The sequence below is a fragment of the Spermophilus citellus genome (assembly GCF_964194105.1).
Source record: "Spermophilus citellus genome assembly, chromosome: 6".
Classification (NCBI taxonomy): domain Eukaryota; kingdom Metazoa; phylum Chordata; class Mammalia; order Rodentia; family Sciuridae; genus Spermophilus; species Spermophilus citellus.
Window position 1 is genome coordinate 11,513,715 of NC_138187.1, and position 25,938 is coordinate 11,539,652.

Sequence of the window (25,938 nt, forward strand, 5' to 3'; positions counted from 1 at the left end):
AGAAATTAAAATGGATTGATCTTATCACCTGCGTGTTTTTATCTGATAAATCTGTTGTTTTCCGGAAAACCGTTTCCCTCTCTAACTCTCTTCAAGCTCTTAACAGTACATGACAGTAGCAGCTTCCAGCCATTAATCCTTGTACATTTTACTCTTCTAGTAAATACACCTACAATTGATCAGTCGACAGGTAGAGTCTCAACATATAGAGCCCAGGAGGTAGTTTTAACTTGGGTTATCATTAGGATGCTGACCTTTTATTTGAAAGCAAATTCTGCAGTAGTCACAGTGAATCTGAAGGATGTGGCTTGCCAGTATTATCAGTGCCATCGTGCTGGTCACACACATCACAAGACTGAGGACGCTGGACCAGAAATGGCAGGAACGCTGCTGAGGTCTTCAGTTCTCTGTCGTTCCAGAAGCCAAATAGTCGATTTGGAGCAAATACTGAGTTTAAGTTTCTGACGCCGATGGCATTTATCTTGGGCTGCACCAAGAGTTTGGAATCCACCCCCCTTTTCCAGGCAGCTGCCTAAGCCTAGACCTGAACTGGCCATCTTTCCCCGGGGTGTGTGGTGCTGCTGGACCATGTGCCGTGGTTATTTTTGCCTCTACCTCTGGACCTGAAGTCCCCCCAGGCCGCCTGTCCTCAACAGGACCTGCCGTCATTCATCACTGAGGCTCTAGGGTAGCGTGTCTTCCGCCTGCTAGGGCCAGCTCCCGGAGGACCCCAACCGGGGCCTCACCAGGGGGCTATACCCCAAACGCTCTCCAGCCGTTCTTGTTTCATTATCACGTGATCTTTCAAGTCTTCCGCCCCAGCCCTGTATCTTTGTGAAAACGGTAGCAGGTTTGTCATGAGCTCCTGGAGAGCCGACTCCTTCCTGATATCACGTCCTCCGCTCCATGAACAGCACGTCTGTGTTTCCGCGGCGTCTCGTGTCTTTGCGTGTTTGTTGTCACAGGATTCCTAGACGTGCCACGTTCATGGTCATGTGACACCATCCTGAGGGCATTTTAACTTGATCTTCTTGTGCTCCTGGGTGCGATCCCTCTGTTTTGAATTAGCCTTTTCTGGTGAATTTATCCCACTTCTTCCAAAGACTCTCCCAGGGTGGGTGCGAATGTGACTCCAGGTAGACGTTGAAGGAGGGGTTAAAGGAGGGAAGGAATCCCAGCTTGCTTTGCAGGCAAAGGGACAAGGACACTCAGGCCTCTGTGGAGGAGCTTGGTATTGGCTCCTGGTTCCATGCCAAGTGTGTTTCCAGCTACCATGGACTATAGTTAGCAGGACGGTAAAGGCCCTCTGGAGACCAACACAGGGTCACAAATAAAAGTCTCTGGGGGGAGAGCGCTTGCCTAGTGTGCGTGAGGCCCTGGGCTTCTTCCCCAGCACCGCAAAGACAAAATCACTGGTGCTTGGTGTGGCGCTCCTGCGGGTGCTCTTCGTCTTCCTTTATCCCCCAGCTCTTACCTGGGGACACACTACCATGCCTGCTTCACACGATAGGAAGTGGAGACCCAAAGCTTGCCAGAGCCAAACTCTTCCCTCCATTACGGCCCTTCTCAGCCCCCTCACTGCTGTGCCCCAGGGTGACGTCCTCTCTGTTCACAGGGATTGTTGGCAGGGCAGCTGGCCTGGGCTGGGCCTTCAGAACTTTCTAAAATAATTGCGCTGTCTCGTCTGCCTGTTTAAATGAGTGTTGCTGAATCGCATCAGTGTTTATTAGGCAGTTCTCTATACTAGTTTGCTTTGTGAACTTCCAGGAGAAGGTGGAACTGGCTACTTACCAAGGACTGGGTGGGTCGGGTCCTCTGCTGAGGCCCTGGCTGGTTGCTGGGGCAGTGTGCACAGTGCCTTACTCACCTCTGTGCTCCTGGGTGACTCCCATTCCTCAGTCAGCAGCCTGAGCCCCTGAGCTAAGGGACCTGCCTAGGTCTGTGGCTTGGGTCCCTGAGGCTAAGGGACCTATCCCGTCTGGCATGTAGGAAGCCCAGTGCTGGGACTTGGGCCCAGGTATATCTGACCTGCAGTGTCTCCTGGGTCTGTAGGTACCGGTGGACGCTGCCCCTTGCCCTCCTGGACAGCTTTGCTTTTTTCTTATCTAGAGCCACGATCATGTCTCTGGAAGACTTTGAGCAGCGCCTGAATCAAGCCATTGAGAGAAATGCCTTCCTGGAAAGTGAACTTGATGAGAAGGAGAACCTTCTAGAGTCCGTCCAACGGCTGAAGGACGAAGCCAGAGGTCAGGAGGGCCTGGGCCTTGTCCTGCGACTTCACGGTTGTGGTCCTCTCTTCCACCCTGACAGTACCTGTCCCCTGGCCTGGCCCAGCGCTGCCTTCCCTGGAGACCCGTCCCCCTCTCTGCACACAGTTAGCCAGGCAGAGGACCGGGACCACCCTGGGCAGTCCCTTGCCTTGGTCCCTCTCCAACCTCAGAATTGTCAGCTGCCCTCAGTATTTAGGGATCATCTGTAACCCCCTTCGGTATTCACAGAAATAGCTTTAGGGTTCACAGATTAGGGCCTTGCTCTGGGTTTTGCCTCGGCAGCAGAATTCATTTCAGGAAAGATGCTTCTTAGTCTGTAATTGACACAGGAGCCAAGCCAAGCTGGCTGGGACCTCAGTGGGAGCACAAGAGTTTCATGGGGAGGAAAGTCCTCCTGGTGGAATGGCTTCATGTGGCTTAGAACTCTGAACCTCGTCCACGTGAGTGTGGCGGTTCCTGACTTAAGGCTTTTGGACTCACCACCGCGTGCATTCAGGAGACGTCCAAGATGGCACACGAGAGTTTTTTTGAAGTCCTAGTTGTTTATAAGATTGATTTGATTTCTGATATGTAGTAAGTAGGTAGGGGATTTAAGAGAACAACGAAAAACCCCAACTGTTCCATTTAAAAAGTACCACTGAAGTTTTAGATTTTGAACCATTTCAGATTTTCAGATTAGGGATGTTCAGCCAGTGAAATCTATGTAAATATTTTCCAAATTTGAAAAAATCTACAAAATCTGAAGCACTTCTGGTCCCAGCATAATGTCAACTGTAGTTACTGCTACACCATCATGAAGTGACTGAAAATATTACTTAGGTCTGGTTTATGGAACGTTAGACATTGGTTAAAATGAAACAAAGGTTAGATACTAAGCAGGACGTGAGGCAGTAGGGAGTGGCCGGGTCTGTGGAGAAGGACAGAAACCCTATCTAGAGGGGCAGCCACCGCTCACTCCTCCCACAAGGAGTGTGGGCTCATGACACAGATGTGGCCATTCTTGACCAGAGACCTTCTTTCCAAATATGTAATCCCCCATTTTAGATGAATGGATGAAAAAAAAAAGTGGTATAAATACACAATGGAGTTTTATTCAGCCATAAAAAAAGAATGAATGTCCTGTGCAGGAAAATGGATGGAACTTGAGAGCGTTCTGTGAAACTCAGAAAGTCAAGGGTCTTGCACTTTCTCTCATAGGTGGAAATTCGAAAGGAAAAAGGAAAAGAATGGTTGGGGGGAATCTCATGAAAATTGAAGGGAGACCAGCAGAGCCGAGGGGAGGGACCAGGGGGCGGGAGGAGGGAGGGGAGGGGAAATACTGAGGAGCCATACTGACCAAAGTGTATGTCGCAGCATTGTGTGCCTGTAGAATGTGTGACAGTGACTCCCCCCGTTGTATGTGGTCGTGATGCACCAGTAGAACACGGGAGGGTCTTAAATATGAAAGGGGAAATAGTTGGGGCCACTCAGGAGTCACGGGGCACTGGAGGGGAGCAGTGCTTCTTGGGGACGCACACCCTCATTGCACTAGGACCCTGGGTGCACTGCTGCATTGAATCTCTTTAACAATAAAAGCCATAACGTGTCGCTGCCATAGTTTTAAACATTTTTAAACCTTTTTTTTTTTTTAACTCGGAAACCAGATCACATAGTTGGCAAAGCTGCCCGGCAGGGTCGTGAGGGTCTCCCTCCACCTGGGGCTTCCTCCTGGAGTTTTCTCCCCTCTCCTTGTGGGCCGCCCTACCCCCCACCCCAAAGCAGGACTCCCATTTCTGGATTCTTATCCTGGTGCAGATTTGCGGCAGGAGCTGGCTGTGCAGCAGAAGCAGGAGAAGCCCAGGACGCCCATGCCCAGCTCGGCAGAAGCTGAGAGGACGGACACAGCTGTGCAGGCCACGGGCTCCGTGCCGTCCACGCCCGTAGCACATCGAGGACCCAGCTCCGGCCTAAACACACCGGGGACGTTCAAACGTGGTGAGGCAACGGGGATCCGCAGGGTGGTTGTTTCACACAGCTTGGCCCATGGAGAACCTGGGTGAGGGGACTTGGCCGGGCTGGACGGCAGGGCAGTCTGGGGCACTGGGCACGCCAAGGCACAGTGGTGAATGAGGGGAGTGTCCAGGATGTGAGGCAGTAGGGAGCCATGGGGTCCGTGGTGAAGGACAGAAACCCCATCTAGAGGGGCACCAACCGCTCACTCCTGCCACAGGAAGTGGGCTCTGTCCTGCAGATGTGGCCATTCTTCACCAGAGAGAGACCTTTTCAAATATGAAATCCCCCAGTTGAATGACCAATAAAGAAGTGTGAAAAGCATCGTGGACACAAAGCATTGTGGGCTGGGCCTGTGACCCCAGCAGCTTGGGAAGCTGAGGCAAGAGAGTAGGCTTGAGGCTGGTGGGGGCCACTGAGTGAGGCCCCCAGCTCGAAAGTCAAAGCCTCATGGGACCAGCTGCTCCTCCATCCCAAGGGGACCCAGGAAACTGCTGAGCGGCAGAACCAGAGAGGTTTGAATTCTGCCCCGTGCTGAGTGCTCAGCTGGGAGACCCTGATCAGGCCACAGACAGCCAGGACCAAAGGACAGGTCTGCTGACCACCGAGCTTGAAGGGCTCTGTGTGTGGCCTCACGGTACTCGCCTCGGGCCCTTAATATCAGAGCTATCCCCATCTGGAGAGAGTGGAGACCGAGGCCCTGAGTCCCAGAGCTGCCTGGCATCCCTTGGGAGTCAATGGCAGAGTTGGGGTGGGAACCAGGCAGGCTGGCTCCAGGGCCCATAGCTTGTCCCCTGGTGACGAAGAGATGGGGAGGGTCCTAGAGTCCTGCCTGGAGCACTTTCCCTCTCTTCCAGGAGTCCTGAGCAGGACTCCTGGGGGTGAGTTGAAGTCTCCTCCACGGGCACCTCAGGTCTGGCTGGTCTGGGTGACTTTGCATTTCTGACCAGCACCCAGGAGCGGCTGGTCCACGGAGCCACTTTGGGGAGGGGTCTCTGCAGAGCAGAGCGCTTTGTGCTCCGACTCGCTTCCTGTGTAAATGTCACATTAACACAGCTAATGTGAGAGCTAGCTGCCTGGAACAGGTGCCGGGGCTGGCTGTGTGGAATCCTAGGGTTTCAAGAGGACTTCGACAAAATGAACGTGTGAACATAGATGCTCGGTGGGGTCTTCACAAGGAGCAGAGTCAGTCGTCAGCAGGTCTCGGCAGGTCACTCACCTACCTCCTGGTCAAAGAGAAGGCAGCCGCTTCCCTCCCTCCCCCACTGCCTCAGATCTGGACGTGTCAGAACACGGGTGAAGGCTGGTGTGTGACACGCACTTCTCTTTGCACACCCAGGTCTGGACAACTCCAACAGTGGGACCCCCCTCACACCTGCAGCCCGGATTTCAGCCCTCAACATCGTGGGGGACCTGCTTCGGAAAGTAGGGGTAAGGCCCTCACCCCTGGACACTCTCGGGACATCTGAAAGGGCCCGTCTCACCAGGCCCTCTCCCCTGTGGCTGGTCCATCCCTGAGCAGGTCGGCTTCTCCTGTAGCAGTTGCCAGAGGCCCCGAGCCCCGAGCCGGCCTTCCCTCTCACCTCGCCCAGGTTATATCTTTTTTTTCCTTGAACCGTTTTTCCCTTCAATTCAGGCTGATTTTTCTTTTTTTTCTTACTATGAAAAAACTGAGGGCCATTTGTAAATGGCTTTCTCTCCTTGGTTTCTCAGGGAGTTTAATGGACCTCTTAAGAACTTGTCCTTCCAGGTTTTACATTCATTACAGGGAGCGGTTCTATGGTGCTTAAGCCATAGCACAGGGAATCTTGGTAGTTGTTTCTTTTACTTCTTTTTAGAATATTTTTTTAGTTGTAGCTGGACACACAGGCATGGGAGGCAAGTGCTCTACCACTGAGCCGCAGCTGCAGCCCTGTTTCTTTCATTTTTAAAGAAGGTGCCCGAGAGGCCTTGTGACTTCAGTCCTGCCGGCTGGTCACTGAGCAGCACATGTGTGTTGGTGGATATAGCTTCACAGAAGCTGGCCCCTCCTTCCTTTGGCCGTGGCTGGGGCCTCTCTTTCTGTTGCATTAGCAGGTCTCTGAATTTTTAGCCCAGTTAGAATACAAAGAGGCCAGGGAGCTCTCATTGCCCTTCAGTTTCCTCAGGGTCTCTCCACTGCAAGTTCAAGTCCCTGTGGAACCCTCCTGCCACTCTGTGCAGGCTCCATGAGGTCAACAGAAGAGTGTCCAACTGGAAGCTGAGTTCATGTTTCCTATGGACGGAGTTGGACAATAAAGCAGTTAGCCATTCTCCAGGAAGCTCCTGGGTATTCGGGGCAAGAGGTTCTAAGTCTTAGAGCTACTTGGGTTCCTCTGGCCCACCCCTGGGAATTCCAGCACAGCACCGTTCAGGAACCACCGTTTCATCTTCTCTGTGGGTGAGAGGGGTGTTCCTGCCCTGAGAGATGAAAGCTCACTTCTCTCCAGGCATTGGAGTCCAAACTCGCCTCCTGCCGGAACTTCGTGTATGACCAGTCCCCAAACCGGACAGGCGGCCCTGCCTCAGGGCGGGGGAGCAAGAACAGAGACGGCGGGGACAGACGGACCAGCAGCAGCGGCGGACCTCTGAGTGATAAAGGGTCAGTACCTTTTGCTGTGCTCTAGGTAGGGTGGGCCTCCGTGTGCTCCGGGTGGGAGACGCTAACCCCACCCGTTGCCCCCTCTTCTAAGTTGTAGGATCATTTCAGGGAACCTTGCCCTCCTTTTCCTTGAGACCGAACGAGGTGACCTCTGGTTTGAGCAAATGGCCACAGAGAGGGCCATTGCTATAATTTGATTCTGCAGCCCCAGCGTGGGGTCACACCCTGGGAATGTCCTATGAGGATCCCTTGTCCTGTGAGCTTGCTCTGCTTCTCTCAGAGGATTTTCTTTCTTCTAAGCCTGTAGCACCTTCAGGAATCTGCAGGGACTGACTGCGCTCTGGCCAGGCTAGAGTCCTGGTGAGAGGCCCAGTCTGACCTCCAGCAGCCTCACAGATTTTCTTGCCTGAAGAAAACCAGGGCCACCTCCAGACACAGGAGTTCCCCAGGAGGAACCACCGTCCTCCTGGATGTAAACCTGGTGGCGGGCACCTGGCAGGAAGCTCAGTGGGTTTCTGTGGCATGCACTTAGACATCTAGAAGCAGATTTGTTTTTCGGGGAGGGGGATGGCAGGGGCGGTGGGTACTGGGCATTGAACTCAGCGGCACTTGACAACTGAGCCACACCCCCAGCCCTATTTTGTATTTAGAGACAGGGTCTCATTGAGTTGCTTAGCGCCACACCGTTGCTGAGGCTGTTTTTGAACTCTCAGTCCTCTTGCCTCAGCCTCCTGAGCCACTGGGATGACAGGCGTGCACCACTGCGCCCTGCACAGATTTTGTTTTAAAATTTAATTTTTACTTCTGCACATTTTAAATTTGGGGGCTGGAGTTTTAGCTTATGGGATGCAAGCCCTGGGTTCAGGTCCCAGTGCCCCCTCCACACATACACACGATTTAATCGACAGGTGAGAAGCGGGTGTTTTCAGGCATCTTCTGAGAGAGGGCTTGAGGACACAGAGCCAGGTGGCCAGTGTCTGTCCTTCATATCACAGGAGGGAATATCGAGACCCCGTGAGACGTGCTCCCTCTCTTGACATTCTTAGGTCCTTCTAGGCCCCCGTTAGCCGCCGTGTCACCTCTGTCCTGTCATCTGACTCTGGCTTGCTCTGTCTGAAGGTTGGGAAAACGTCTGGACCTCGGGAAGCCGCCCTCACGGTCCTCCTCGCCGCCGCCGCCCGCCCCGGGGGTGGTCAAGCTGTTGTTCTAGGAGCCCAGAGCTGGAGCCCGCCGGAGGGTGCGTCGCCATGTCCCCTGCCCAATAGGCTTTTGGTGTTAGTTTGAGAAATGGGAGCCAGCAGTCACCGTGGTTTGCTGGTGCTGCGTGGCCCAAGCCAAGGACCAAGGCTGTCACCTGGGGCCCCGGTGTCATCCCCATGAAATGATGTCTCTGTCCCTAGCGTCACTGTCAGTGTGCACATCCCAGAGGCAGGGACAAAGTGGGCCCCTGAGAAGTGTGAGACTGTGGGTGATGAGGCGCCCCCATGTCGGTGCCCGAGTCCCCGTGGCCCTGAGCGGTGCTTCTTGTGTTTGGGTTCCCCCACGGGGGTGCTGCGCTCCCCTGGGCTCACCTCCCCGGCCCTGTCCCCTGGAACTGTCTTCATGGACAGACCCTCCCGGGCCTCACAGTGCCCTGAAATCAGCCCTGAGCCTGCGTCCAGGAGCGGAGAACGGAGGACACATGTGCCTTTTCAAACCGTGTCCCGTGCCTCTGGGGCGGTCGCCTGCCTCTCGCTGAGGTTAGACGACTTTCAGAGTCATTCTCGGGTCAGGGTCAGTGGGAAGTCTGTCCTCTGGTAAATGCTCATCCTGGTCTTCCTGAGTCCTCTGCCCCCGGGTGGACATCTGCATTGGGACCTTGGGGTGGAGTGGCCGCAGTGACACAGCCCTGAGAACAGGACTTGGAAATAGGAGATCATCATAAGATAACCAGGGTGGCCTTCCAATGAGAAAGGAGCTCGAGGTCGCGGTGGGCCTGCGGTGGGAGGAGACCCGCCGTGGGATCCCGGGTCGAGGCGAGTCTGCTCTGCTGGCCGCGCCACACGCCCGCCTTCGGACATGGGTAGAAGGCACACCCAGCCACGGGAACCGCGCCCAGCCTGGCGGCCCGCTTTCCTGCCCAGCCTAATCACCGTGGGATGAAGACGGCTTCTCAGTTCAGGGGATTCTTCCTCCGTGCTGGATTTTGTCCCCGAAAGCGTCCTCACCTGTGTCAGTAAAAGATGGACTTCTATTTTTTAAAAGAACAATAAAATCAAGAGGGACCCATGTGCAGCTGGTTCGTGCCTCGTGGTATCTGCCTCCACGTTGGCTTGTGAGCTTGTGAAAACTTTTTTTTTTTTTAAACCAAATCACAAAATATGAAAAATCTGCTTTTTAAAAATTTCCCTGCAGGTCAGCCTGCTGGGAATGCTGGGCGATGCTTGGGCCCCCCTTCAAGGGTGTTAGGACCCGGTGTGCTGCTGAGGTTCTGGGTTCCTGTCCTTGCCTCTCTCCCCTCTGTGTCGGTCTGTGGTATCGTTGGTGTGAGAGAAGTTTTGCAAGACGTGCCTGAAGCACTGGAAGAAGGGAAGGGCCCTGGGCTTTGTAGGACCAACCTGCCAAGAAGGTCTTGATGCTTTTAAGGGTTAAAAAAAAAAAAAAAAAAAAGCTGTGCGACAGAGCCCGGAGCCACAAAGGCTAAGATATTTACTGAGACGGTCAACTACTCCCCTGAGGGGCAGAGGAGTCTTATAGTCAACTTTAAAAACATCAAAGAAATCTTGTATTTGCCATATTACGGATGAACATCCCCTATTCAAGATGCTTGGGACCAGAAGTGTTTTGGATGTTAGTCTTTAAAAAAATTGGGATATTTGCAGATAGAAATGAGGTATGTGGAGGATGGATCCAAGTCTACCAAAAAAACCCCAAACACCATGTTTCACGTAGGCCTTTCACACAAAGCCTGAAGGTAGTGCTCCCATGCGCCCGTGTTGTGCCTGGGACCTCTCCTGGGGTCACGCTTGGAGCTTCTACTTCTGTTGCCATGCTGGTGCTGAAAAGGATTTGGGGGTTTGGATCAAGGAGGCACAACCAGTAGGTTCTCGTGGGTTCTGATCAGTGAGGATGGTCTCCCCGTTCCTGGTCAAGGGCAGGGACAGAGCCCTCCTGGACCCCGGGCCACCTCCCTCCTCAGACGGCCTCACACTGCATCTCGCTGCCTCTTGCCAGCCCTGGGACCTGGGGCCACCGGTCTCTCCTCCCTAGGCCTCAGTGTCCCCATTTTTGAGGGAGTTACCACCCTGTTGGGTCTCTGTGAGGATTGAGTGAGGCTGCCCCTGCCCCATTTCTTTGCTCTGTAAAAAACTAAACAGATGCTCAACAGAAAAGCCGACCCTGTTCTCGTGATTTATAACCTTTTATTGGTGACAGTGGCAGTACAGTCAAGGTACAGTGTTGGCTTCACGTGGCTATGGAAGGCACGGGGCTTGTGGTGAACTGTGTGTGTCAAGTGTGGCCGCCAGGAGAGGGGGAGAATTCTCAAACAAGGCTGGACTCCGGAAGGTGGAGGGGTCCGCAGGTTGGGGTCGAGCTGGGAGCAGACAGGGTTGGGGGGCAGGGGCGCCCGGGATGGCAACTTTCTCCCCATTTCATGTGAACAAAGGCGCTGGTGACCGGTCACTGTGGCTTTTCTTAAAACTCGACACTTGCCCGGTCCAGCGATGTGGGGGCCGTTCCTGTGTGTCGTCTGGGGTCCTAAAAGCCGAATCCACCCCCCGATGGCAGGGGGAGCTTTCTTCCCTGGGTGTTGTTGGGTGTGGCGAGTCTGACGCTGGGAAGGGCTCAGAGTCTGCTGGTTGGTGGTAGGTCTGGCGATCCCCCTGTGGCCCTCGTGCAGAACTCTGAGTTTATTCACTGGCCTTGGTTCCGTTGAAGTCTGCATCGCGGGCGTCCAGGTCCTCCTCGGATCCGTCTGCGTTTTCTATGACCCTGCGGCCTCCAGACCTCCTGGCAGGAACAAACGAGGTCTCGTTTCCCCGCCTGTGGATTATAACAAGAAACGTTTCTCTGTAGTAGAGCAATCCTCTCGAGGTTGGAAGAGGTGTTCATCAGGGGCAGAGACCAAACACTGGTCCTGGACACAACGAGACCCCTCCGCCAGGCTCAGGGCAGCAGCTGAGTCTGGGGTCTGCTCAGTTACCATTCGTAGCTGAGAGGGGGTCAGGAGATTCTTTTCAAAGAGAGATGATCTGCTTTAAAGCCATCGAGCCTGGTCATTCGATGACCCCAGGGCTCTGGTCCGCTGTGGTCTTGAACTTGGATAGGAGGAGAGGGGTAAAAGGCGGGGTGGGTAGTGAGTCCCCTTGTTGTTATCCAGGCCCAGGAGGGCAGCTGGGAAGGAGGGGACCATGCTGAGTCCCCCTCCGCCTGCCACCCTCTGTACTTCCGGAAGAAAAATGGGGATGTTGGGTGTCCATTGAAAGGTTTTAGAAGTGGACACCAAGGGCAGTGAGAAGGAAACAAGTCAGGGTGCAGAGGGGCACCCCCTGGCTGCAGAGCAAGACGGTGCCCTGCTGGAGTGGAGACTCCTGGTTGAGTCCCCACAGGGGGACGGTGTGTGGGGTGCCTGTTTTACTCACTGTGGTATATACCATGCAGGGCACAAGAGAGGTGCTCAACGAACATTTGTAGAGAAGCAGTTAGTCCAAGGTGGCCTTGAGCCCCAGTGGGCAGGACCCCTCCTGTCCCCTCTTCCCTGGGCCTGCCGTGTGCCCGAGTCATGCTCCAGGCCCACGCTGGTTTCCCAAGGAGGACTGCTTGTGACTACTTTGGGGGGAGGGGGACGTCTGCCACCTGCAGTGAACCGTTGCTGTGTGATGGAAACCTCGAGTGTGCAGGCCCACCACCTGTCTGACCTGGGTTGCAGAACAGGCCTTACCTCATTTTAGGACCTCTCAGAAAGCAGGCTTTTGATAACCAAAGACCTGCTCAGCACAGACAGGCTAGACGGAGTGGCCACGAGGCCGAGCCCTTACCCATTCTCTAGGCCAGGGGACAACGGACTCAGGTGAGACTTGGGGGCGTGCATAAGCAAGGTTCGTGATCGCTGAGCGGGGAATCCCAACACCAGCCTTCTGGGGTCTGAGGGTGGGGTCCCCCAGGTGAGCGATCAGAGCCCCGGCCAACTAAAGCCTCCTAGGACAGCTTCAGAGGAAGCTTCTAGACCTCCAGCCACGTTAGAGGATGCACTGTGCACCCTCTCTGAACGTGACCTCTCCGATCCCGCTTCCTCTTTAGCAAGAGAAGGTCCTGAAGACCAGGGTGGAGAGATGGCCATTGGTCACTCCGGTGCTGCTGCTCTGGGGCCCTCCCTGCTCCGAGCCCCGTGGACCAGCCTGGGAAATGGTGTCTGACCTGGCTTGGGGCTCAAGTCCCCTCATGCCTGGGAGGGGGGAGTCTGTGGGCTACAGGAGGAGTCGGGATCCTCCATCTTGGAGGCAGATCCCTGCCCCGGGACTTGGCTTCAAGCCCTAGACAATTCAATCACAGGAAGTAGGGGTCTCCTCATCCTGGAGAACTTAAGATTCTGTTCTAAGAGCCTCCCCAGAGCAGACACCCCAGCTACCTGCAGGGACCCCACTTCCTGCTAACAGGTGGTCCCACTCGGAAGCTCTTGGCAGAGCCTTACCGAGCTTTAAGTATGCGGTAGCCATAGCAAAGCCGAGATTTTCCACAAGAAAAGGTGGACACCAGCTGGGGCCTGTCTGGCCTCTCAGTGGGGCGAGAAGAGGACTTGGGCCCCTACTGTCCAACTTCACAGTGTGGAAAAGTTAAAATCCCAGAGAAGCAGGGGCCTCTGCACACTTGTCAGAAGGGCCCCTGGGCTCCTCGGGTCTGGGCGTCCATCCCCAGGGCCTTGAACTCGCGCCTGTGAGGCTTCTAGGGCTGGGTCCCACCCCGTGTGCCAAAGGTACAGGTGGCAGCACATGAAGCCCTGCAGGACGTGGCAGCGAGCGCTGTGCCCTTCGCACATGTTTGTGAAAGCTGAATTGTGAGGGACAAGTCCGGGCCAGGGTCACCAGGAACTGTGCTTTGTCACTCCTGCTGTGTGACCAATTCAAGCTACTTCCATTCTCCAGGGCCAGACCCGGAGCCTAACATGCTGTTCACTTAGTGGGGTGTGGTCACTGTGCAAGGGTCAGCACCCAGGTAAGAGGAACCCAAGCAACGGAAGCACAGTCTCTCAGAACCCCCTGGGACTCAGATGTGCCATGTCCCTACCAAAGCACTGCTGGGGAGCAAGGAAGGCCACCCGGAGGGGAGGTCCACTTGGCCTGAGGCGCTCGGGCTTCATAAGAGACGCTAAGTTACCCGAACTTTCAGATTTTGTAGGAATCCCACAGAAATTGGCCAGGACTTAAAAAAGGCAGGGTGTGTGTGTGTGGGGGGGTGAGACACGGGCAGGAAGGACACAGCAGAACACACAGGGGCTGCAGCCAGAGGCTTGATACCTGGTGGTCACTGCGAGGCTTCCTGTGGGGGGGCCCCTCTGAAAAGAGAGAGAGAGTCCCCAGTGGTTAGCAGGAAGGAGCCAGGTTGAGAGGGTTACGGTCATTAAAGGCAGGCACGAGCTTCAACCAGCAGAGGCAGCTGGAGCTCTGGGACAGGGTGGCACCTCAAGCACTAGCAGTGTTTTAAGTTAGAAAACTTCTGTCCTGCAGAGCTGTATTTAGGGACTGCTAGCGAATCTGTCACTGCACACCTATTCAGGAAAGAAGGGAGCCGGGGCTGGCTTCCCCTGTTACCATAGACACCTCCAGGCAGAAGGGAGGCTGTGCAGTTTGGGTCAGAGGTGGCTGGCACTGTGGCAAGTGTCAGTGTTGGGTCAGGCTACAGAGGGCTGGTGTGAAGATTTACCTGATGAAACATTGCTCTGAAATTCCTTGTTCGCGGAGGAGCTGGTGGGGCTTGCCACCGGCACAAAGGGACCTAGGGCCCGAGTCTGTGTTTACTCCCCCTCCCCCCAGACTGAGCAGAGGTGGCCTGTTGTGTGTGCAAACTGGCCAGTCCTACCCAAGAAGGGTTAGCGCCGGGGGTTCTGCCCAGGCTCAAAGAATCACTGAGCCCCCCAGAAAGGAGCAGAGACAAGCCAGGAGTGGCTGTGCGCCCCTGGCTCAGCCTAGCTTCTCCATGGCATAATCTGGGTGTCGGGGGGGACACTGTGGGAGCACAGCTCTCCTCCACTGACCCCCTGGACCCTGCTTCCAAGCCCCTTCTCCACCCAGAAAGTTGGGTCTAGATTCTGTTCCATCTAACCGAGACCCACAAGCCCTCATCTTGCAGGGACTGGGGCCTCCTCGAAGCCTTGGCGCCCTGGCCCCGCCCCTTGTCTCATGTGTGGGTGCTCCCGGAGATGGCAGGGGGCTCCTGGGCCTGCCCTGGACTAGCTGAACTGCAAAGAGAAGGGCGGCCCCTCGCACTGCTCAAGGCTGCTGCTCATGTGTGTTACTCCTTGTAGCCAAGAGGCAGCCTTCAGGGTGACCACAACTGCGTTTAGCTTTGTGACCCGTTAGGATGGTGATGCTGGTTTAGGAATACGGGGGTGGCCAGTTTTAGTTGCAAATAGGTGAATGTTTAAAATGCTACTTTCAAACAACAGTAATGCAGGTGGCAAGAGGCTCAGGTGAATGACAACGGGGCCTGAGAATAGAAGTTGGAGAGACACGCTTTAGGACTCGGTGACTGGAGGTTTCCTGGGTGCCCAACGCTATCCTGGGGAGGAGCAGGTGAAACTCTGCTCATGGGCCCGCAGGCCCAGGAGATGGACACAAGATGACCAAGGAGCCGGGAAAGCAGTGAGGCTGGGTCAGGACCAGGGAGGAGGCAGCCACTGCAAAGTCCCCAAGGCAGTGTGTGAAGGTGAGGGTCACCTACTGGCAGAGGTCACGGGGGTCAGTGGGATCAGACACTGTAAAGGGGGTGGTGGCTGAGGACAGCTGGGAGGGGGTTCCAGCTTCACTTAGCCGGATCCCTGGGCTGCTGTGTTGGGAAGTCGGGATGAGCGGGAGGTCCCTGGGTGACCACAGCGGGAGCCTGTGATCTAGACGAGGGGACGGTGGCGAGAACACTTGAAGGAAGTTGAGCTGCTGTTCTGACAGGGTGGTGTAGGAGGTAGGGGAGAGGAGAACCACGGCCCCACGGTGAGCAGTCTGAGTGAGGCGTGGGTTTCCCACTGCAGGGGCTGCGGGGGAACGGCCCTCAGGACAGCTGAGGGGGGAGTTCAAGGGGGACTGGATACAAAGTTATTAGCTGAAGATGGAAATTCCCAAGAGACAAGGCCAGCCGAGATCACCTGGGCAGAAAGAGATGAGAACCAAGATGGCCCCAGGCCGCCTAGTGGCTGGCAAGTTCTGAGAGGGGGACAGGCAGGGGAGGGTGGGGCCTGGGAAGCCCCAGAGAAAAAGCTCATCACTCCTCTTGCCCAAAATGCCTTAGCTGTCCCATGGGTGGGTGAGGGCTGGAGGCAGCCCTGGCCAGGCCTTGGGAAAGACGCAGGGCCACCAGCACTGTGTCCACAGGGAGTGTCGTGGTAAGGGGTGGCAGAAGTGGGACTTGGTTTTCTCCGGCTGCTAACCAGAGGGAAGCTCTGCAGCAGGGCAAGGTGAGACTTCAGGGCACCTGAGCAAATGAGGGTCGAGTTTAAGGGGGCCTGGGCCTGGGTGGGGACCGGGCAGTTAGGCCCAGAAGTGGAGGAAAGGTGGAGGGAATGAGCACAGGCGTAGGGTGGGCAGAGGGGGAAGCTGGTGGTGGTCTCAGGGTCGTTTCTGTTTTTAGTGAAACAGGAAGTAAGGCCATGGGTGGGGGTTGTGTGAGAGGGCAAGCGTGGGGGTCAGAGCACGCAGTGGGGATGGGTGCTTTCCTTGGGTCCCTTTGCGCTGCAGCTGTGGAGAAGGCAGAAGGGCGGGTTGTGCGGGGGCTGTGAATGGGTGTAGACCCCAGGGCGACAGCTAAAGCCAGGTGGCCCTGAACCACAAGATGTCTGGTGGCCAAACGAGGAGGCTTGGGCCGACTGGCAGGATGGGGAAGGTGCTGGAGCTGACCTGGGTGCTGAAAGCTCAGAGCACAAGTGGCGTGGGAGAGAGACGGGTGCCCTGAGCCAAGACCTCTGAGTGGAGGTGGCCCTGAGGACCAGGGGTGTGCAGAGGCTCTCACTGAGCATGACTGCACCCCAGCGCCCTCTGGAGACAGTTGGTTGCCATGGTGCGGGGAGGAGCCCAGCAGAGAAGGGTCCAGTGCAAAACGTCAGCGCTGAGGCAGGACGCAGGTGCGGAGGAGGCCCAGGGAGGAGGCGGTTTCGGGAGCTGTGCCTCCTCTGGCCGTGGACGCAGGCTCTGAAGGAGATGGGCACTCCCACGGGCGCCTGCTCTGCTCTGGGCCAGCCTCAGTGCCTGGCCCTCGTTGGTGTCCTGTGTCCCCCAGGGCCTCTCACCTGAGCTTGCTCTTGAGCGCGGACACCTCGCGGCCCATGGCCTCGTTGCTCTCCGTGGCCTCATCCAGTTCCCGCTGCAGCTTCCTGCGGTTGGCGTTGACGCGCTGGGACTCCTCCTCCGCCTCCTCCAGCTGCCTCTTGAGCTGCTTGACTCTGGCGTTTCCTTTCTCCGCCTGTCCAGGGGAGGCGCAGGGTCAGGCCGCTTGGGGGGCCCAGGGGTCCTGGGACGCGGGCCGGCGCAAGGCTACCTGCTCCTTGTACTGCTCCGCCATCTTGCGCTCGTCCTCCACCTGCAGCAGGACCTCCTTCAGCTTCTTGTCCTTCTGCTTCAGCGACTTGGCCACCGCCTGCTTCTCTCTGCACCGTGGGGAGGGAGCAGACTTAGGCAGTGTCCTGCGTGCAGTGTCACGCCCTCCGCGGCACTTTGCCCTAGGCCCTGAAGCAGCACCTGATGACGGGACTGACTGGCCACAGGAGGGAGGGGAGCCAGCGCTCACCTGGAGTCACCTCCCTTGGAGGAGGCGGTGGCCAGGCAGGAGGCCATGTGCATATGCAGTGTGCATTTGTATGAGGGGACCAGGACCGTGACTGGATTAGCAGGTACCTGGGGTGAAGGCTCGAGGGCTGGGGTTCCTTTTGGGTGATGGAAACATTGTAGAACATGGACAGTGGCACTGGGGGTGGTGGCTCATGCCTGTAATCCCAGCAATTTATCAAGACCCTGTCTCAAAAGAGGGCTGGGGATGTGGCTCAGTGGAGCACCCCTGGTGTCAAAGAGATGACCATCTTATACGTCTGCCAAGACAGAACCCCAGGAACTGCGCATGGTAAACGGGTGGGTTGAAAGGTCAGAATCCTTGAAACCTGTTCGTCACAGAGGTGCTGTGACCATGTGCCTCAGTTGGCCCAGAGTTAGGAGAAGCTACATGGCAGATGATATCATCTCCCTGCATGAGCCAGGAAGGTGGCTAATGTCCCCAGGGCCATCGTGATCCTACGTGTGTGAAGTGCCTGCTCTGGGCCCGGTACAGGCACAGCACTTGGTGTTTCCATTCCATGCTCAGAGGCTACCTGACTGCCCCAGCGTCCCCCACTGGTCACAGCAGGTGAGCTGGGGTGGTCCCTTCATACCTGGCCTCCTGCTCCACCTGCTCCTCCAGCTGTGCGATCTTGGCCTCCAGTGAGGCGATGGTGGACTTGAACTTGGACTTGACTGCCCCCTCCATCTCCTGCAGCTTGCTGCGGAGCTCCTTGTTCTGCCGCTCCAGCTGCTGCCTCGCGCTCTCGTTCTTCTGGGCCGCGCTGCGCTCCGTGGCCAGCTCGTTGTTGAGCTGCTCAGCCTGGGGGGTGGTGGGGGGAAAGGCTCAGGAGGGAGGGCGTATGTCAAGATGCCCCCACACTGGGGCTCAGCTCTGGAGCCACCTCCAGAAGCACCCCATGCCACCCGGGCTGAGTGACAGCCCTCCCTTCCGTCCTCTGGTCCTGTTTGGAGCGCCAGCCCACAGGGGAGCCCAGCATGTTTTAAAGCTGATGCTAAGCCTTGGTTCTCCACAATGTCACGAGCGCTCATGGTCACAAGGACACCAGGGTCCTCAGCCAGGCTGCTCCCTCTAGTGGACAGGTGCTGGTCAATGAGGGAGACCCTACAGGTTGGTGCCGAGTGTCACGGGGACAGCAGGTGGGCGCCTGCAGGACCCGCTGGAGGAGGGACGATCCCTCGGTCCCTGTTCTCAGCTTGGCTCTCCCTGGGCAGCCACAGCAGGCCTGTGAATGTGGCCCTGAACCTGGGCCAGACTTGGACCTGGTTACAGCCGAGATCCCAGGCAAGGTGCTCTCTGGTGGGGGGCCTCAGCCTGGGGGTCCTTGCCCCCCTGCAGCACCCCTGTGCCCTGATGTGGTCTGAGCACGGGAGCCTAACGGTGTCCTCCCTGGCTTCATGACACAGCTCGCCTGGCGGCAGGGGAGGGCCAGGCCAGCTCCTGAGAGCCTTCCGTACTGACTTTCCCTGCCTGGGGACTTGCGCCCTCAGCCTGAACTTGGCGTCACCTACCTGCTGGGTGGCCTTGCGGACCCGGTCGCTCATGGCCTCCATGTTGCCCTGCTCCTCCTCCAGCTCCTCCTCCAGCTGGGCGATCCGAGCCTCCAGGCGACGCTTCTCGTCCTGCAGGGTGTTCCTGAGGGGGAAACAGCCTCCGTGGGCCCGCGCCCCTCCCGGGGTTGTCCTCATGCTCGGAGGACGGCGAGGCTCAGAGGAGTAGGAACCTCGTCCAGGAATGAGGGACCAGGCGGGCACAGGGACCTTCTTTCCTGGGCGTCACCACCCAACGTTCAGAATGAAAGGACTGGGCCGTGGAAAAGCTGAGGGAGCCCTTCACAGTGGGTCTGTCCCCTGGGAAGCTCAGGTGAGCGCTGTCGTCACCTCCTGAGAGCCATTCCCTCCTCCCCCCGGCCCCCTACCTGCCCGACACGCTGCTGGCCAGCTCCTCGGCCAGCTCCTCCTTCTCCAGGTCTGCCTGCTTGCGGGCCCTCTCGGCTGCTGCCAGATCCTGCAAGACAGCAGGGAGGAAAGAGGCTGTCTTCAGGACGGCCCCCACTACAAGTCCCCTGTGCCCCCGTCCCCCAGCTCTCCCCAGTCTCCAGCCGTCCTGAAGTGCCACGTTCTCCTCCTCTTCCTGTGCTCTTGCTCTGGGGGCCCATGCACAGGGAGGTGTTGGGCAAGGGAAGGAAGTCCCAGGGCACACAGGCCCGGGGTGCCCTGCCTGCCATCCAGGAGGGGACACTACCTCCTGGAGCTGCATGAGGTCGGCCTCTAAGCTCTTGGCCTTCTTCTCATTCTCTTTGGCCGTGGCAAAGATCTCGTCTCTGGAGGTGCGGGCGTCTTCCAGCTCTCTCTGGAAGTCCTTCATCTGAGCCTGGGTGAGCAACAGAAGCACAGGTCCAGAGGTCCTTACTCACCTCTCCAAGCCAGGCCCTTGGCCCTAGTGCAGTTGGCCACAGAGGGATCCGTGGGGCATGGCCCTGCCCTCATCCTCAGGGCACTGCGTTGGGGCTCTCCGCTGTCCTGAGGAGCCGAGCGCCTGGTGTGAGCTGAGCGGTGGCCAATACCTGACAAGGGCCCCCTTCCCCCCCACCCCGTGCCCTTCACTCTGAGTGTCACCCACCTGCAGTTTTCGAAGCTGCTTGATGGCTTCCTCCCGTCCCTTGATGGCCGAGTCGGCCTGCAGCTCCAGGTCCTTCAGGTCCCCTTCCAGCTTCTTCTTGGCGGCGGCTGCCAGGGCGCGCTGCTTCCGCTCGTCTTCCAGTTCCGTCTCGTATTCATGAAGCTGAACGAGGAGGGAGCAGCGCGTGAGGCTGCCCCTGCAGGATGCCACCTACCCATTCGGGGACGCCCTGTGCTCCCCCGTGCCACAGCCCCTTCCCAGCACCACCACTGCCCAGGTTGCCAATGGGAAGACAGTGCCCGGAGGCCCGTCCAGGTGACGGCAGGGGCGCAACAGGCTGCCCACTCCCCGTCCTGCCCTCCCTGCGATGGGGCTCACCTGCCGCTGCAGCTGGCGCCGCTTCTCCTCGTTCTGCTCATCCCGGGCTTGGAGGTCCCGCTCAAACTGGCCCTTGAGCGCCTGCATGTTGACCTCCAGCCGCAGCTTGGCGTCCTCTGTGGCCTGCAGCTCGTCCTCCAGCTCCTCCAGCTGCATCTTCATCTCCTCCATCTGGGTCTCCAGGGCGCGCTTGGACTTCTCCAGCTCATGGACCTGCCAGGCAATGGCGACCCCCCCACTGCAGTGAGGCTAGACCTCCGAAGAGCCCAGCGCCTCAGTCCAGAGAGTGTCCCTGGCCCCCCGCAGGATGCACGACCAGGGACCCAGATGCCCGCTGAGAGCTCGGCCCCAGCTGCTCCCATCCCTGCACCACCCCGAGGACCACCTTCCAGTCCCCATGGTGGATCAACATGGGGACAGGCGACAGCAACGAGCCACTTACATTCTTGCCTACGTCGTCCTTGGAGCTGACCAGGTCTTCCATCTCAGCTTTGAGCATTTTGTTGGTTCTCTCAAGCTCCTCTTTGGCTTCCAGAGCTTCCTCGAGGGCCCGGGCCAGAGACAAGGCCTTGGTTTCCTTCTCCCTGGCTTCTGCCTCGGCCCGGTCCCTCTCGTCAGCATATTTGGAAGAGATGTTCTTCTCCTCTGCTAACAACTGCAATACAAGAGAAAGCTCATAGGTGCCCCGGTCCCCGCCATGGTGTAGCTAGGGTTCAGCCTCATTGAGCCACAGCTCTAAGCCAGGAGCCAGGTGGCCCACTGCATGTACCCAGCTGCAGGGGTGAGTCATTCAGGTATCAGTGGAAGTCGTTCATAATGGACTTTCTACTTCTCGATCAGGCTGCCCACGTGGGCTAGAACATCCCAGCTACGGAGGTCAGGGTGACATTGAGGCCAGTTCATCTGTTGTTTGGGCATTACCATCTATAACACCCAAAGTCAGTGACCAGGACCTCCAAACAGCACAGTCAACACAAGGACCCTGCATCACAGGTGATGGCAAACAGAAAAAGCAAGTTGAGCCCTCCAGGTTCCCTGGGACAGGGAAGAATCGGGATGTTGCATAGAAGCCGAGCACCCCTCTGGCAGTTGGCCCCAGTGGTACAATCCCCAAATTTGTTTTTACGATAACTAACTCCAAGTCACTTGCAAACTGGGCTATATGTAATAATTATGGGTAATATCGTAAAAGTTGGTGTTTAGAGGTTTGGGTCACAGGTGGGTGCATTTATGAGAACTTTGTAAACTTCAGATTCGTACGTTGCCTTATCGGTACACTGTACTTCAAAAGAAGCAAAGTTACTTTTTAAAATGAACTCTAATATATAATCACTGTGCTGTTGAGGGAGGCGTATACAGATGTCTAATTTGCTTTGAGATATGCCCAAAGATGATGGATAGATATGATTCATCCTTCTAAGTATGTAGTAAAACCTTAGGAGTTGAACGAGTGCGCGCAGCGTGCATGGTGACACATGAGCGCTGCAGTGGCTGTACGGTGTTCGCTGTGCCAATCTTTCCACTTGGTGGTGTGTGTGAAATTTCACAGGATGCAGTTGGTGGGACAGGTGGTACCGGAGTATAAATGGGATCCTCGCTGGGTGCCCCACAAATACTCACTGAGTGAATAAAACAAATGGCCCTCATGGTTCTGGTACCCAGGAAAGTCACAGTTACCGGGTAGCCTCATGTGTCATGGTCACCCCCGGTGAGGTGAGAGAGCCTTCCATGGCTTCTAGCAAGTGAGGATGGGATGTAGGTCCCCAGCGTCCAAGACCGAGTGTGGGGACCCCGCCACTACCTGATCAAACTTCTTCTGCTTCTTTTCCAGGTTGGACACCAGCTGCCGCTGGTTGTCCAAGTCCACCACCAGGTCGTCCAGCTCCTGCTGAAGCCGGCTCCGGGTCTTCTCCAGTTTGTCGTGAGCGGCCGCCTTCTCCTCGTACTGCTGGGTGAGGCCCTCGAGCTCCTTCTGGAGCTTCCTCTTCCCCTCCTCCATGGCTTCCACGGTGCTGGCGAAGTCCTGGAGCTTCTTCTTGGAGTCGGAAAGCTGAAACAGCAGCGCCCGGCTGGGGTGAGGAGAGCGGCCCTGGGGAGCGGGGCCACGCCAGGCTCGGCCAGGGAGGAACCCCGGGCGCCCACCTGGATGTTCAGGGTGGAGATGTGGCGCTCCAGGTTCTGCTTGGCCTCCATCTCCTCGTCCAGCTGGTCTTGGAGGCTGTCCCTCTCGCCCTCCAGCTGGCGCAGCTTGGTGGACACGCTGAGCTTCTGCCGGGTCTCCTCCTGAAGCAGCTCCTACAGAAAGCACGCACGGAGGTCCCAGGACCCGCCCAGGAGGGCCACACCCCTGTCCCCCCGGACGATGCAGCGGGGCACTCACCTGGGTGTCCTGGAGCTGCGACCCCAGGGATGCCACGTCCTTGGCTAGCTTGATGGCCTTGCCCTCTGCCTCATTGAGCATGCTCGTGACACTCTCCACCTCATTCTGCGGTGGCAGGAGACTGGTTAGTGGGGGCTCTAGAACACCACGTCACGCACCCTCACAGGATGCGACCGACTCATGGCGTCCACTGAGAAAACATCTGCAGGGTCTGGGTGACTCTGTCTCTCAGGGAAGTCCCTGTCCCTAGACTGTGGTTCTGAGAGTCTGTTGGAGCTCTAACCTCCCGACTGGGCCCTGGTCCCCTGCCCAAGTTGGCAAGGGTGAAGCAGGCCCCAGGGTCCAGGGCTGAGAGGTGCTCCCTAGAGTGGGGGAGGAGACTGTGGAGGACACGTGACCGTCCCCACCTTCTCCTTCTGTTAGCTCTTTTAGCTACAACCAAAGACACAGACCCTGAAGGTGAAGGGCCTGCCGTCCCTGAGCAGGTCCTCTGGAGGTGTCCGCCTGCCTCTTCCCGTTTACAGCGAGGCTGTGACTGACCTTGACGCTAATCTTCCAGGACCTCGCTCGTATTAGGATATCAGGAGCCCTGCTCTCAATGCAGGTGGGAAAAACAGTGCTGCCCTGGCCCAGGCCTTAGTACATTAAATGTCCATCTAGTTTCTGGCCGGTCCCATGAAAAATGGAAATTCGGGCTCAGTGTGTCTTCAAAGCTAATTAAAACCAAAGACAGGCCGAGCCATTTGTCAGCTCAGTGCCCTTCAATGGCTTCCCATCGCTTGGAATAACAACATCCATTGAATGTCCCTGAAGGCCCTGTGTCATCCAGCCACAGCCGCCGCCTCTGTACTGTGCCTCTCCTCTGCTTCTCCACTTACCACAGGGCCTTTGTGCATGCCGTCCCTCTGCCTAGAGCCTTCTACGGGTCATTTCACAGTCCTCCTGAGGGAGGCCTGGCCCAGCCTTCTTGCCACTTACTCCATTGCGTGCCTCCCCTTCCAGCTCCATCTGTGTGATCGCTGGTGTCCTCCCACCCCACCAGGCTGGAGCGTACTGGGCAGGGACAGTGTCTGTCATCTTCCGTGATCTCGAGTCTCGGGATCCAGCACCATGCTTGGCCCAGAGCAGATGCCAATGCACGCCCGTCGGCTGAGCTGAGCAGGGAGCCGTCCCTCCCGGGGGCAGGGTCACTGGAGGGACTGCAGTGGCTGGCCAGGCCTGCCTGGGCCTGCGGCGCCACTCACCTGCAGCTTGTGGGCCTTGTCGTTGAGCTCGGCCCGCGCCCGCTCGCCGTCACTGCACTTGGACTGCAGCTCCTGCACCTGCCCCTCCAGCTTCTTCTTCCTGTGCTCCAGCTCCTGCTTCGCCTGGCCCAGCACCCGCAGCTCGCCCGCCAGGTCCGCATTCTCCTTCTCCAGCGTCTGCTTGCTCTTGTCCAGGTTGGCCTTGGCCTGCGGGGACCGGGAGGTGAGAGGCCGCCTCCTCCCCACTCCCCAGGAGGGCCCCGGACTGTGCCATCACGGAGCATGGGGCAAGGGGAGCGCAGAGTCACCAGGGAGGCTGGGGGATGCCGTGTCCTAAGCCGTGGAGCTGGCACACGGGGATCCCACAGCCACCTCCAACCTGCGGTCACGTCCACTGCCCCCTTCGGGACTTCCCAAAAGGAGGAGTTACCAAGGTTTAAATAAATTTTATATGAAAGTCTGGATTTCCAGCTCCTGTTTTGAAGACCTAAACCAGCGCTGCTCACACAGCCCACCGCTTTGTCAAATGGGTGCAGAGGGTCTTGCTTTCCTCCAAAAACCAGCCCTAACCCCAGGCTTATCAGGAGTGGGCCTTAGTGAAGGGTCTGCAGGTGACTGGGGTGTGGTCCTGAAGGGAACTATGGACTCTGACCCCCTCTTTGCTCTTTCGCTTCCTGACCACTAGCTGAGGGTTTTGCCTCTGCCCTGGGGCCCGGTGGTGAGCTGCCTCACCCCAGTAGTAGACCAACAGATCGTGGACTGCAGCCTCCAACACACTGAGCCAAACAAACCTTTTCTCTTTGTAAGTTGGCCGTCTTGGGTATTTGTTATAGTAACGGACACTGACCCACCTCATAGGGTGGTTGTAAGATGAAAGGACAACGTGCGGGAGGCACTTCGTAAATGCGAGGCGCCATGGCTATCATTAGAATCTCATCACTCGTTATTTGTCTTCACGTAGATGCCAACACATACAGATGGAGTGTCCCTTATCCAAAATGCTTGGGCCCAGAAGTTTAGGATTTCAGATTGTGGAATCTTTGCATTTGGATAAGAGGAGGGAGATCTCCCGGGGATGGGGCCTGAGCCCAAACAAGAAATCCATTTATGTTTTGTGTACACTTTATCCACATAACCCAGGGGAATTAGACAGTGTCCTCAGTGACCCTGTGTTTGATGTCACCCACCCCATGAGCCCGGGCTTGGCATCTTCCACCTGTGGCCTCACGTTGACGCCCAGAACGTTTGGGTTTGGGGCGTTTCAGACTTGAAGGTTTTGAACGCGGGACACTCAGACCTGTCATGGTTTGAGACTGTGACCCTGCGGGCCCAGGTGGCGCGGAGCCTGGCGACGTACCCTCTTGAACTGCTCCAGCTGCTCCGTGAGCTCCTCCACGGCCTGCGTGTGCTTCTGCCTCATCTCCTGGACCTGGGCCTCGTGGGAGCGGGCCTCCTCGTCCAGAGCCTTCTTCAGCACCGTCACCTCCTGCTCCCTCTTGGCCCTTGGCAGGAAGAACACAGTAGGTGGCAACTGGGAGGAGGTGGGCTTCCCTCCAGCAGGGGACAAGCTCTCCAGCACCCGGAGCTGGAGTCCCGTTGCCACCCTTCATTGCTGTGTGTCCTCGAGTGCTTCACCTAATGTCTCTGAACCTGGAATTTCCTCAGCTGCCAAATGGGGAGCACATTACCTGCCCAGAATCTCCCTCAAGGGTGAAAGACCAAAGTGCCAAATAATAATACTGAAAGAATATCTGGGAACTACCATGTTTCCACGAGTGTTAATGCCAGCTCTTACTTATTAAGCACTTAACGTAGGCTCAGGGCCTGGCACATATTAAGTGCTCAATAGAGGGTAGGGGCAGTGTGTGGGGCGGGGGGGGGAGGGAACGGGGAGTGAACCCAGGGTGCTCTACCACCGAGATTCATCCCAGCCCTTTTTACTTTTTTTGTTTTGAGACGGGGTCTCGCCCAGTTGCCCAGGCCGTCTTGAATTTGCGATCCTCTTGGCTCAGCCTCCCAGGTCACTGGGATTACAGGTGTGCACCCCCCACACCTGGCTCAGTTTTTAATACACATCATCTGGTCCTCAAAGCAGCCCTAAGAAGCAGGTGTATTATATGCATCTCACAGGCGAAGAAACTAAGACTAAGAGTGAGCCGCTGGCCCGTGGTGTCACAGCCATGGTGTGACAGAATCTGAAGCTGGCCTGACCTTGAGCCTACATTTTCACCACTGCACTGGGCTTTTCCATTCTGCTGCCTGGTGACAAGGCCACAGGATATCGTGCTGGCCTCTCAGGGCAGGCGAGCAGTGCAGCACAAAGCCCCGAGTGTGGGTAGTGAGCCTCAGGTGTTCAATATTGGCACCGCCCTGTCCACGGGTCGCCCGGGAAGCACGTGTGTGCGTGTTGAATGAATAAACGCC

At 57.0% G+C, this 25,938-nt stretch overlaps 2 protein-coding genes across 6 annotated transcripts in view; one reads left to right on the forward strand and one right to left on the reverse strand.

Annotated features, from left to right (window-relative positions):
• Positions 1-21,862, forward strand: part of NDE1 (nudE neurodevelopment protein 1) — a 40,395-nt gene extending 18,533 nt beyond the window's left edge. Inside the window, exons 5-10 of one of the 2 annotated variants that reach the window (XM_081297136.1) lie at positions 2,110-2,246; positions 4,065-4,244; positions 5,599-5,690; positions 6,728-6,879; positions 7,999-8,116; positions 21,722-21,862. In XM_081297136.1, the coding sequence (XP_081153262.1) occupies positions 2,110-2,246; positions 4,065-4,244; positions 5,599-5,690; positions 6,728-6,879; positions 7,999-8,089 (652 nt within the window). In that variant the 3' untranslated portion in view covers positions 8,090-8,116; positions 21,722-21,862. Of the gene's footprint in view, positions 1-2,109; positions 2,247-4,064; positions 4,245-5,598; positions 5,691-6,727; positions 6,880-7,998; positions 8,117-18,518; positions 18,800-21,721 lie in introns of those variants that run through there. The other variant, XM_081297137.1, reaches the window with a different exon arrangement.
• Positions 8,334-25,938, reverse strand: part of MYH11 (myosin heavy chain 11) — a 93,693-nt gene continuing 76,088 nt past the window's right edge. For 3 of the 4 annotated variants that reach the window (XM_081297133.1, XM_081297131.1, XM_081297132.1), the window contains 15 exons: positions 24,872-25,016; positions 23,515-23,721; positions 22,271-22,375; positions 22,033-22,185; positions 21,692-21,940; positions 20,333-20,545; positions 19,891-20,103; positions 19,513-19,674; positions 19,135-19,263; positions 18,809-18,897; positions 18,402-18,525; positions 17,483-17,691; positions 16,600-16,708; positions 16,352-16,524; positions 8,334-10,902 (listed from right to left, as the gene is read on the reverse strand). In XM_081297133.1, the coding sequence (XP_081153259.1) occupies positions 10,770-10,902; positions 16,352-16,524; positions 16,600-16,708; positions 17,483-17,691; positions 18,402-18,525; positions 18,809-18,897; positions 19,135-19,263; positions 19,513-19,674; positions 19,891-20,103; positions 20,333-20,545; positions 21,692-21,940; positions 22,033-22,185; positions 22,271-22,375; positions 23,515-23,721; positions 24,872-25,016 (2,413 nt within the window). In that variant the 3' untranslated portion in view covers positions 8,334-10,769. Of the gene's footprint in view, positions 10,903-13,373; positions 13,412-16,351; positions 16,525-16,599; positions 16,709-17,482; positions 17,692-18,401; positions 18,526-18,808; positions 18,898-19,134; positions 19,264-19,512; positions 19,675-19,890; positions 20,104-20,332; positions 20,546-21,691; positions 21,941-22,032; positions 22,186-22,270; positions 22,376-23,514; positions 23,722-24,871; positions 25,017-25,938 lie in introns of all 4 variants that reach the window. The other variant, XM_081297134.1, reaches the window with a different exon arrangement.